The sequence below is a fragment of the Chrysochloris asiatica genome, unplaced genomic scaffold, assembly GCF_000296735.1.
Source record: "Chrysochloris asiatica unplaced genomic scaffold, ChrAsi1.0 scaffold00078, whole genome shotgun sequence".
NCBI classification, from domain to species: Eukaryota; Metazoa; Chordata; class Mammalia; order Afrosoricida; family Chrysochloridae; genus Chrysochloris; species Chrysochloris asiatica.
The window spans coordinates 2,808,174-2,820,610 of NW_006408596.1; the positions used below are offsets into that span (position 1 = coordinate 2,808,174).

At 47.5% G+C, this 12,437-nt stretch overlaps 2 protein-coding genes across 3 annotated transcripts in view; both read left to right on the forward strand.

Annotated features, from left to right (window-relative positions):
• Positions 1 to 3,722, forward strand: part of VPS33A (vacuolar protein sorting 33 homolog A (S. cerevisiae)) — a 50,959-nt gene extending 47,237 nt beyond the window's left edge. The window contains exons 12-13 of the mRNA XM_006865487.1: positions 2,873 to 3,041; positions 3,541 to 3,722. Coding sequence (XP_006865549.1) covers positions 2,873 to 3,041; positions 3,541 to 3,722 — 351 coding nt within the window. The remainder of the gene's footprint in view (positions 1 to 2,872; positions 3,042 to 3,540) is intronic.
• Positions 3,723 to 11,078: 7,356 nt separating this feature from the next.
• DIABLO (diablo, IAP-binding mitochondrial protein) overlaps positions 11,079 to 12,437 on the forward strand; it is a 51,578-nt gene continuing 50,219 nt past the window's right edge. For both annotated transcript variants that reach the window (XM_006865389.1, XM_006865390.1), the window contains exons 1-2: positions 11,079 to 11,128; positions 11,723 to 11,849. In XM_006865389.1, coding sequence (XP_006865451.1) covers positions 11,079 to 11,128; positions 11,723 to 11,849 — 177 coding nt within the window. The remainder of the gene's footprint in view (positions 11,129 to 11,722; positions 11,850 to 12,437) is intronic.

Sequence of the window (12,437 nt, forward strand, 5' to 3'; positions counted from 1 at the left end):
CAGGAGCTCTTATCACCTGAAGGCTACAGAGGGAGCTGTTCTAGAAACCTCTTCCAGGACCCGAGAGAAGAGCTGTATGAGAGACTGTCATCCAGATGACGGTTGAGGGGCCATAGTTGAGGGACACAAGTAGCCTACAACAACGGCACCTCATGCTGCTGCCCACCCTCCAGCATCCCTCGGTGGCCCTCCATTGACCAAACCCAAACCACGGTACCGGGGCTCATGTGCAGTTGTGGAGAGACACGTGCTCACACACAAGTGATTGGCATCACAGGCTCTAAATGAGTGCTGGCCACACTGCAGTAACAGGAGGGAAAAATAGCGGCCTAGAGGTGAGCCCACGCGGTTCACACTTATTTTGTTCAGGGCTTAACTGTAAATTATATGTGCCTTTTTTGACTCTAAGGGAGGGTCAGCTATACATCACTAGGCCTTCAAAAAGTTCAAGGTAAATGACGTGTAATCTAATTTTCCCATGACCTTTATGAAGCCTTTGTGTATGTTGTTGTTGTTGTTAAGTGCCGTCGAGTCGGTTTCGACCCATAGCGACCCTGAATAGGGTTTCCGAGGCTGTAAATCTTTACGGGAGCAGATCGCCTCATCTTTCTCCCACGGAGCAGCTGGTAGTTTCGAACTGCTGACTTTCCGGTTCGCAGCCCGATTCGTAACCACTACGCTACCAGAGCTCCTTTTGTGTATGTAGGTATGTGTATATATAGATATCTACACACACACACACACACACACACACACACACACACACACATATATATATATACATAACAATAACACACATATATGCATATATGTATTGTTATTATTAAGTGCCATGAAGTTGGTTCTGACTCATAACAACCCTGTATAGGGTTTTTGAGGCTTTAAATCTTTGTCAGAGCAGAGAGCCTCATATTTCTCCTACATGTATATATGTGTTATGACTCATAACAACCCTGTATAGGGTTTTTGAGGCTTTAAATCTTTGTCAGAGCAGAGAGCCTCATATTTCTCCTACATGTATATATGTGTTATTGTTGTTGTTATGAAGTGCCATCGAGTCGGGTCCAACTCATAGTGACTCTATATAGGGTTTCCAAGGAGCAGCTGGTGAGCTTGAACCACCGACTTTTCAGTTCTAATGACTTTGCAATCTGACGCATTAGCACACAGCACTACACCAGGACTCCCTGTGTCTATGTATGTATGTATGTATGTATATGTATATATACTATGGGAGAAAGATGTGGCTCTCTGCTCCTGCAAAGGTTTATAGCCTCAGAGCCCTGACCCAGGCTTGCTTATTGGCTGTATATATAATAGGAGTCCTAGTGTGTCGCTGTGGGGTCATGCACTAGACCACAAGGCTATTTGAATCACAAGGCAGTCTGAATCACGAGGTCAGCAGTTCAAACTTAACCATTCGCTCCTTGGAAACCCTATACAGCAGTTGCTATGAATCAGGACCAACTCGACAGCACTTAACAATAACAACATATATATAATATATATGTGTACACTTATATATCCTGGTGCGTTGCTGTTGGATAAGCACTGGACTTCTAACTGCAAGATTGGAATTTCAAACCCACCAGCTCCTTGAGAACCCTATACAGGATAGCTATGAGTGGGGACCCACCATTCTTAACAGCAACAATAATAGGACAGCTTTTCTCCCCACCCCAGCCTTCCATCTGTCTCTTTCCCCCCTCCAAGATGGTTCTGTGATATCACACTCTAAGTACTTCATCATGGTCTGTTTTGAGGGTGTACTTGTTTTGTCATGGGACAGATTTCAATGAAAGGAAATTCAGGTTGTTTTCAGTCTTTTGCTGTTAATGTGTTATTGATAAGTGCCGTTGAGTCGGTTCCAATTCACAGTGACCCTGTGTGGCATTGCCGAGGAGCAGCTGTGGGTTTGAACTGCTGACCTTGAGCTTTGCAGTGCTGACCCTACAGCACCACACCAGGAGTCCTCTTGCTGTTAATAGTGTTGCACTTCGAATGTTTGTGCTTTGGTCTGTGTCTCTTCTCCCCCAAAGCATGTTTGTTGGATAAATGAAGAAAAGTTGTTGTTGTTATGTGCCATGGAATCGGTTCCAACTTAATTGCGACCCTGTACAGGGTTTGCAAGGCTGTAAATCTTTACGGGAGCAGATAGCCTCATCTTTCTCTTGCAGACCAGCTGGTAGTTTCAAACTGCTGACCGTGAGATTAGCAGCAAGTTACCCTCCAAGAAGTTTTCACTAGTGTCTACTCACAGAAATATCTGAGAGACCTTAGGTATTATAAACAGTTAATGCATTCAACTGCAAACCTAAAGAGGTTGGAAATTCAAGTCTACCCAGAGGCAGCATGGAAGAAAGTCCTGGCAATCTATATCAGAACAATCAGCCCTTGAAAACCAAAGGCGCACAGTTGTACTGTGATACACGTGGGGTCACTATGAGTCTGAATCAATAGCAGCTGTAATTGTGGTTTTTTTAACATAGGACTCCTGGAGTGAGGGTGGGGGCGCTCTAGGATCAGCACTGGACTGAGAACCACAAGGTTGGTGGTTCAGACGCACCAGTCACTCCTTAGAATCCCTATACAGAATTGGAAAGAGTTGGAATCAACTCGATAGCACTTAACAACTTTTTTGCCCTAACCAAGTAGCAATTTTCCATCTTCAGAATTTAGAAATGCTTGGAGTGACTTTTCTTGGCTGCTGAGAATGAGCCCCACTACAGTGGTTTGAAGGAGGACATTGGGGATCTGTTCATGTTTCTATCTTTCAAGGCCAGATGAACTCATTTTGGAGTGGCCAGAAGGCCCCAGTGAGTTGATTCCACATTGCAGCATCTTCAAACTTTGTTCTTCTGTTTGGTAACAGAATCCCACTGACATTTCCTACGTGTACAGTGGCTACGCCCCTCTCAGTGTGCGGCTGGCCCAGCTACTCTCCCGGCCTGGCTGGCGGAGCATTGAAGAAGTACTCCGCATCCTCCCCGGACCACACTTTGAGGAACGGCAGCCTTTGCCCACTGGCCTTCAAAAGAAACGTAAGTGTGAGTCTAGGATCTGCAGATAAGGGTGGTTTGCATGTCTTATGCAGTTGTTTTTCAAAAGATATTTGTAAAGCACTTAGGCGTCAGAGTCAAATATATGTCTTTTGTTGCTTGCCAAGGTGTATTGTAAGCTCCGTCATCATATTTCTCCCTCAGGAGTAGCAGCTTTCAACCTCTGAGTTGAAGATTTCAGTGGTTAGGGAAAAAACAGTAAGATTGAAATCAGTGGACTGAATTTCCACTGAAATGATATCTGGTTCAAGATACTTCTGTTTTCTTTCTTTCTCACGAATGATAAGATTTTTTTACAAGGCAGGAAGAAAATCACCAGTAATAGATGATGTCTATAATACTCTTCGCTTATATAACACGCACACACACATAACGCGCACAGGAAACGAACACGAAGGGGGCTGCACCATTTGCAAAAACTTGTGTGGCGTGCATCTTGTTTCCGTAAAATGGCAGCAATTCTGAAATGCTTACATTTCAGGTCAGCCTGGAGAAAACCGAGTCACTCTGATCTTTTTCCTTGGAGGCGTGACCTATGCAGAAATTGCTGCTCTGCGGTTTCTCTCCCAGCTGGAGGATGGTGGTACTGAATATGTCGTCGCCACCACTAAACTAATGAATGGAGCCAGCTGGATAGAGTCTCTAATGGAAAAGCCTGTCTAGAGTGTTGAGAGTAGACTTCTCGAGTGAGATGCAGAATGAGCCTCCCCTTGGAAGAAGTGGCGGAAAAGAAGTGAAGCCCCACAGGAGAATACCACAAGAAGGTAGAGTCGACTCCGGGATCAGCGGCTGAAATTATATACACTGCTGGTTTTCTTTTCTGCTCGTCTTCTGTATTCCTAATTTCATGGAGAAAGGAGGATAGAAGAGACTCAAGTTGGGTAAAAAGAAACACTAATTTTGAATTTCCCTAATTCAGGGCTCTCATTAGAAGTCTCTGAAAATACATTAAAGATGTTGGGGGGCGATGGCCCATACAGCCACACAAATTGAGCCAGTTCGTAAAATAAAAGAAGGAGGCTCAGGGACTGAGGAAGTGAAAGCGAATATGAAAGTGAGAAGTCTCGCCCTCAGTGAAGTGAGATGTATTTCTGGATAGAGCATCATGCTCACGTCAGTGACAACTGTCCTGGGACCCAGGCTCCTCTTCTCACTGGCCTGAGAGTTTTTCTTCACTCTAGAGCTGTGGAACATTGTTTCTCGTGTCTCCAGTCTCCATCTTAATGGTCTGGAAGGCAAATTTTGTCTCCTTTTGCTTCTTTCAAAGCAAGAGTTTTGGAGGCGCTCTTTTAATAAAGTTTATGATTTGTGTGACAAGGTAAATCTTTTTAGTTCTAAACTTAAGAACATTTTATGTTAACACCAAATACAGTGCCGTCAGTTCCACAATTGATGATGCTATGCGACCGAGTAGAACTGCCCCATAGGGCTTCCAAGCCCCTAGATCTTCTCAGAAGCAGAGCACGTAGCTTTCTCATTCTGAGTGGCTGGTGGGTTCTAAGTTCTGGTCAGCCGAGTGCTTGACCACTGCACCGCCAGGGTCCCTTGTTTTACACGGAAGGACAGAAGGGCCACCAAGGCCATTCTGACTCCTGGCAGCCCTGGAGGGCAGAACAGCTCTGTCCCATAGGGTTTTCAATGCTGTGATCTTTACAGAAGTAAAGCCCTAGTGGCACAGTGGTTAAAGTGTGAAACTGCTAACCCAAAGGTCAGCAGTTCGAACTCACCATCTGCTACACAAGAGACAGATGTGACAGTCTGCTTCTGTAAAAATGTACAGGATTAGATGCTTTATGGGAACAGTTCCTGGCAATTTAACCATTTGATGATACTTTGTCAGTACTTGTGTTACTAACACTGAGAAATGTCTGCGGTAGACACCTCTGTTGGGGTTTGGGAATTCTACCCTGCCTGTCATGGGCCCCAGCTCCAGCCAGGCCTACTGCAGCCAGTGGTGGTGGCTCTTGCATCTTCAGCAGCTTGACATCCATGGTAGCTGTCCACACAGACTTCTCCAGCAGTCCTCCATACTCAGCTGCTTGAACACACCCAGCCGTCTCCATCTCTGCTCCAGTAGCCTCATCCCTCTGGTGCGTTGGTTGATGGTCTTGGTGTCCAGCACTACTGTTGGCTTGTAGTACAGACACTGGAGATCTGTGCGTCTTCCCTGTTTTCTTTCCACTCCATACCACGGTGTTTGTTGGGAGGAGCTTTGAGTCCTGGTGCAGATCTCCAGAAAAATTAGCACTGGAGCTGTGGGCTAAGCATAGGGCTGCTAACCACAGAGATGATAGTTCAAGCCCACCAGCCACTCCTCAGGAGAAAGTATGAGGCTCTCTGTTCCCATAAAGATTTACAGTCTCAGAAATTCTGTATAGAGTCACCATAAGTCTGCATCGACTCGATGGCAGTGAGTTTAAGACACTGAGGCCCCACTTTGCTCCGAGACCAAAGTCAGGATCCTACCCCAGGTTCTATTCCTATTGCTCATTAGTAACCACACAAGTTTATCCTTCACTCTTCTCCTTAGAGGATTTCTGCTAGGTACATTGTTCGTCATGAGGGAAAGAAAAATCCTGATATTAAAAAGAAATCTCTTTAGCCTCGGAAAGTTCCTGGGAGGCGCAAGCAGTTTGTGCTCCTATCCTGAAGGTTGGCCGTGTAAATATTCCACCCCCAGTGGTGCTGTGAAAGACAGGCTTGAGGATCTGCTTTCATAAAGATGAGAGCAGACAAAGAGAACCCTGTGGTGCAGTTCTAGAAGTGATTTCATGGTAGTGAGCTTGAATATAACAATGAAGAGTAGAAGAGGTAACATTTAAAAGCTTTGTTTCTCCCAGAATTTGCCGACATTCAATAGTTGGAAATGTCTTAAAGAAAACAATTTGTGTTGTAGAAAATCCTTTCTCCAGTACTTGTTATCCCAGGGAGATTAGTTTATCCTTTCTGGTCCCAACAGTTGCCAGCCACAACTGACATAGACAATGAAATCTAACTTGTCCCTCAATGTTTCTGGCTCCTGGGACTCAATTCAAGTCTGGTCAAGTCTCCTTGCTGGAGTTTTTGTCCTAAGAACAGACACTCAGTTGTGGTCTCATGTGTCTACATTCACTTGTGACTCTATATTTGCCTGCTCAGATCATAGAGAGGTCAGCTCCTAAAAAACGCAGTTAGCACAAGCCTTAAAAACATCCATTGCCTAACTGGTACACAAATAGAAAGCGGTGGATAATTCTGTATTACACGACATTGAAGCAGTCTGTCTCAGACGTGTTTGCCCTTACTGAGAAAGGCTACACTGATTCTTGGAGAAGGTGGATTGTTTACATCTCACCTGGACTTTTGTCTGGTTGGGGAAACAGTTCTACTATACCTGATGTCCCCTTAATAAAGATGTTTACATAGACCCTGTTTTGTGTCTTTCTGTAGCCAACAGAGACATAAGCATCTGAATTGTAGTTTTAACTGGGTTAAAGCAAGAGCATCATGATTGAAGTAGGAAGGATTAAAAACAGCACACTTCATTCGTGGAGAGCTTGGTCTCTTTGCACGCTCTTCCACCCTTGGTCTGCCCGCCCTGATATTGTGATAAATATGACATGCTTGCCTGTGTCTTGTTAGTCTTGTTTGTGCGTGAAAGATTAACTTGATGCCCGGAGGATACATTTGTATTTGGTAGAGTTCAATTCCAGGTGAAAATACTTTAAAATATGTACAAATTGTTGAGTGGAAAGCAAATTTGTTCTGTAAGACTTCATGCCAACTATAGTAAAAGGTTCAAAACAAACCCCCCAAATGGACTGGGTATGTGGCACAGCCAGGAGGAGGGGCTGTGATAAAGATGGCAGTGCAGATGCTGTCTCCTAGCTATCTTCTGTAGACTGATTGGCACTCAATAGCCTGGCACATTTATTCAGTCAGGGATTCACTTCCTGGGCCACTCAAAAATGAAGTGTATTTTCCCCTAGTTTTTGGAAGCTGCCGTTGTGTGTCATCAAAGTCGATTCCAACTCACAGCAACTGTACAGGACAGAGTAGAGCTTCCCCTTAGGGTTCCCCCCAGTCTGCTCTGAACAGTAACCTATCATCACCACGTCTTTTTCTCCCCACAGAGCGGCTGGTGGGTTCAAACCATTAACCTTTTTAGTTAGCAGCCGAGCTCTTTAGCCATTACACCAATGAAGGTCTTGGTAGGGTTGCTTCATACCGAAGTTTCTAAAGCTCCTGCTGGATGCTGTAAATCCTTGGGGTATACATATCTCACTTCAGTCTCTGCCACCATCATTAGAAGGTGTTCCCCTGAGTGTCTTCATATGCATTCTCCTGTGTCTTTTATGTATTTTATTGTAAACCGGGTGAAGGTTTACAAAGCAGGTCAGTTTTCCATTCAACAATTCACTCACAGTTTGTTTCATGTCATTGATTGCAGTCTCCACAGTGTAACATCACTCATCCCACTTCCTCCCTTTGTTTCCTGTTTCTGTTCCTCCTCCTTTCCTGACCCTTCTGAACTTTGACCTTGGGTAAATGCTGCCCTTTTGATTCAAATGTGGATTTATTCTAAGGGATGAATACTTTCCTAATGTTTTTCCCCTTAGAGATCTGTTGTTTAGCTGGAAAACTGAGCCAAGAAACTATGTATCTCCAGACCTAAAGGGTGACTAAGGACCTTAGTCTCACGAGTTCCACCACTTCTCTTGTAAGGAAAGGAACATCAGTGGTTGTCCCTAACTCAGTATCTTAACTGAAACTCAACATCTTAATTATATCTGCAAAGACCTTGTTTCCAAATAAGGTCACATTCACAGGACCTAGAGGGTTAGGATTTCAGCATGTATTGTGGGGGAGGACACAGTTCAGTCTCCAATAGTATAGTTTAAAGAGGATCTACTGTAACAAGAGGACATGTCAGCCAATAATCCAAGAAAAAGGCAGAAATGGATCTTTTTTCAGATTTCTATATTGAAATTAATTCATTTGAACTCATAACTGTTATGTTTTCTTAGTTTCAGCCACTCCGCTCTTTTAAAATACCCCAATCTGGGTGGTAAGTAGCGGTTGCAAAGGCTAGAATCCAGCTCTGCCTTGGGACTTGCATTCTGAAGGGTACAGAGTTCAAAGCAAACTGAATCAGGGCTGTTTTAGTAACCTCTCTTTTTCATGTTAGCTTTGGTGCAGAATGAGGTACAAAGAGGAGAACACTCATCTTTACTTTCTTCGCTGAGACTGTGCAAGGCACGGAAGTCCCTCAGATGACCAGTTCTCTGGGGGAGCAGTTTCTAGAACAGGCTTCCTGAACAGCTGGGTAATGTTCTGCTCCTGTCTTCAGTCAGGCTTTGGCCGAGGCAATGATTTGATAATGAGGGAGCCTGATTGAATTAAGGAGCCATTTGTTTCTGGATGATGTTGGTAAAAAGGCTTGATGGCTATGCTGTCTGCTTTTTTTAAAGGGTCAGAAAAATGTTCTCTAGTTGCCACAAAAAAAGCAAAAGAACCAGAAGCAGCATAAAGTTTGTGTTTTCTTTCTTCAGTGCTATTTCTAAGAGGCTCTGTGCTGAAATCTTTACGGGCCCCACCTGCCTCCTATTTGAAGAAGTTGAAGTTACAAGTAGATGCGTTGGGAAGATGCCAGTGCTGTCTGTGAACCACTAAACTCTTGGTATAGATTAGACGGGAGCATTCTGGGGCTCAAGGCTTGCTCTCTCTCTCTCTCTGTCACACACACACACACACACACACATGCTCAATGTGACATGCTTTTTAAGACCACAGTGTCTGCTATTAGGTGGGGAGTCATAAGTGAATGTTTTTGCTCAGTGGTTCTTCTGGTTGGTCCCAGGCTCCGAGTAAGAGAGGGCTGCTGTCAGTGTGAGTTTGTAAGAAAGGAACTATTTAGCGATATTCCATCTTCAGTGTTTAGAAAGCAAGACAAGAAGAGGCATGATATACCCCCTAGTGTACTGCTTCCTCAGCGCACGGAAGTCAAGAGCTTTGAAACTCCCATGGAGCGTGCTGCTGTGGTAGAGACGCAGGCGAGGTCGGGCAGTGCCCCGCCTGCGCGCAGCTCCCTAAGACCTCAGGGACCAAGCGGAGGTTGTAATTGATGTCTGGACCACACCTAGTTGGCGAGCACAGCCGCTGCCTGAAAACCCCACAGCCCGTGGGAGTGTGCGCAAGCCTGCCTTTGGACGCCAGACCGGAGACTAGCTGGGAGCTGAGGCAGCGGAGGAGCCCTGCAAGCTTTGTCAAGTGAGTGAACTGGGGTCAGGGGGAAGGAAGCTCATGGAGGTCACTAAGGGGAACTTCTGGGCAGGGCAACAGTAGAGGTCAAGAACTGGTTTGTGAGTTTTACCATCTGAATCTGCCTGGGGTACAAAGTAGCAGGACTGAGACTGATGGCAGAAGAGCACAGTAGGGAAAGACAAGATCCCAGGACCAGATCAGTGACCGCCACTTGGCACCCCAGAAGGGCATGATGTGTGGACCATCAAGCAAAGATCTTTAAACAGTGCATTAACAAGTCTGGGGGCCAGGGGATTCCAGTGAGGACTGCTGCCTTCCCATTATCCAGGTGGGTTTCTCCCCTTTCCCTTCTCAGCAGGGCTGATGATGCGGGCTGTGGTATGCATGCTGGGGAAGCCTCACTCCAGCCTGGAGCTAGCCGCCCATTAGCAGCCCTGGGAGCATTAAAAATGCAGGAGGCAGATGGGCATGGGCGGAGAGGAAAGGGACCCAGACAAAGGCAGGTAGTGCAGTAGCTAGCCTAGCACCTGAGCTGATGTGGCAGTGAAGAATAAAGGAGTTTTATTATACTATTATTACAGAATTAGACTTCTATAGTGGAGTCCTAGTGTGGCACTGAAGGATAAGTTGTTAAGTGTCGAGTCGGTTCTGATCCATAGAGACCCTGTATAGGGTTTCCGAGGAGCAGCTGGTGAGCTTGAACCACCGACCTTGCAGTTCAAACGGCTTTTCAGTCAGGTGCATTAACCCACAGCGTCACAGCAGGATTCTGAAGGATAAGTTCTGGACTGCTAATGGCAAGGTCGGCAGTTCAAATCTACCAGGTGCTCTTCTGAAACTCTATAGGTTGGATGTGAGTCGGAGCCGACTCCATGGTACTTGACAACAGCAACAGTGGGTTAAGTGCTGGGCTGCTAACGAGAGGTCAGTGGTTGAAACCTAGCTGCTCCATGGACGAAAGATGAAGCAGTCTGCTTCCATTAATGATGCACAGCCTCCGAAACCGTCTGGAGCCGTTCTGCTTTATCCTGCAGGATCACCAGGTCAGAATTAACTAAATGGTAGTAGGTATGGTTTGAGTACTTGGTAGTGGAAAAGCAGAGACCATCCAGATTGCTGTTACGGAGCAACACTTGGGCTTCCTTATACTTTGTAGTGTGCCCAGTATTTTGAGAGCAAGGACCCAGTCTCGGTGGGTGCAAAGGGGCACCCCCTACTCTGCGCTCAAGGCCTTTCTGCGCCCCACCGCAGGTCCTCAGCCCTCGGCCCAGGCGATGCCGGCCTCGTCCGCCGTCCACGTGCTGCAGCTGCTGCGGGAGCTACTGGCCTTCGTGCTGCTCAGCTACACGGTGCTCATCGGGGCACTGCTGCTGGCCGGCTGGACCACCTACTTCCTGGTGCTGAAGTGACAGCGCCCCAGCCGCGCGTTCCCCGCCCTCACGCACGCGCACGGCCCCCGCCCTAGCCCCACAGCAGCCCAGCGCGAAGGGCAGTCTGTCCTGGGCGCACTTCCGTCTCACCACTTACGGCGCCGAACTCCGCTTCGCGGGCTCAGTGCGCTCAGGCAGGGGTCTGGCGGTTGGGAGCCGGACGCGGCTGTTACAGCCGTTACGCTAAGCCCCACCCTCTATTTTCTCGTCTGGCCAATCCGGACTGCTCTATAGGGGGCGTGGTCATGGAGCAAGGGCCGCTCCTCAGGAGGAGGACGCGCCCCGCCCCCGGCTCGTCCCGTAGCGTCACTTCCGGCGTGTGTGTTTGGCGTCTTCCCGCCGCGGGATGGCGGCTTTGAGGAGTTGGCTGTCGCGGAGCGTCACCTCCTTCCTTAGGTACGGTTACGGGCCAGTAACGGGGCAGGGACGGAGGGAGGTGGCGCGGAGAGCGGTGCAGCCAGGAGCAAGGCTTCGGCCGAGCGGGCCGAGGTGTCCCGCCGCCCTGAGACGCCGTGGCGTCCCCGCTCCCGCCCCTTTGTTCGGGTCGAGGGTTCACTCTCCGCGGGCAGCTTTTCAGGGATTCCAGCTACCAAAACTCGGGTTTTCTTCCTGGTTCTCGTCGAAGCCCTGGAGAAGAGTTCCGGGAGGGGGCGGCAGGAGCCCTGGACTGTTAAGGACCTTGTTTCCTTGAGGGCGGTGGGAACCCCCCGGAACTTGGGCCTCATCCCTCTTCGGGGTGATGTGAGACCCAGGAAACGTTGGTCACGTCCTGCCTGCAGGAACGTCCGTCCATTTGGTCATCAGGTGTTCGGAAAGCTTGGAGACAACATTACTTACTCACTGGGGCCCGCGTTCCTGCTTGGGACGGCAGGCAGGGGGGCTTCCCCTGTGTCTCCCCTAGGTTCCTGCGTGGCCTTGAGGGTTGTACGGCGTTGGGTACTTACGTTTTGTTCACGTTGGCTTCTGTTTCTAACTTGTACTTGCCTCTAGGTACAGACAGCGCATGCCTGCGGCGGCGAACTTTAAGAGGCGCTGTTTCTCAGAGTTGGTGAGACCGTGGCACAAAACTGTGGCAGTTGGATTTGGTGTGACCCTGTGTGCAGTTCCTATCGCGCAGGTAAGGGACTGTATGTGATGTGACTTGGGGTTTCTTATACACGAAGCCTCACGTGGGCATTGGACTAGCAGTCATTGTTTTAGAGTGTTCACAGGCAACCCTCTTCCCCAGAGGATGAGGATGTTAGATGCTCCTTTTCGGTTTTGATTCACAGCAACCCTTTGTACACACAGAACGAAACCCTGCCTGGTCCTGTGACATGCTCACAAATCATGCTAGAGCTCATTTCTGTAGCCACTGTGTCAGTCCATCTCAGTGAGGGGCTTCCTCAACCTAAAAAGCAGAAGCTTTTCACTGCACCAGCATTATCTTTTTATTGTCATGTATGTTTTTATGCTTATTATAATCTCATCTTGATAGTTTTGTTTGGTAAGAATAACACGTCATGTTGTATAAAGAAGGAAGTGAGAAATAAGGAGATACCATAGGAGTCCTGAGGACCTCTGGTAGCATAGTGTTTACAAATCGGGCTGTTAATCTCATCGTCAGCAGTTAGAAAATACCAGCTGTTCCGCAGGAGGAAGATGAGGCTTTTTGCTCCCATACAGATTTACAGCCTCGGAAACCCTGTACAGGGTCACTGTGAGT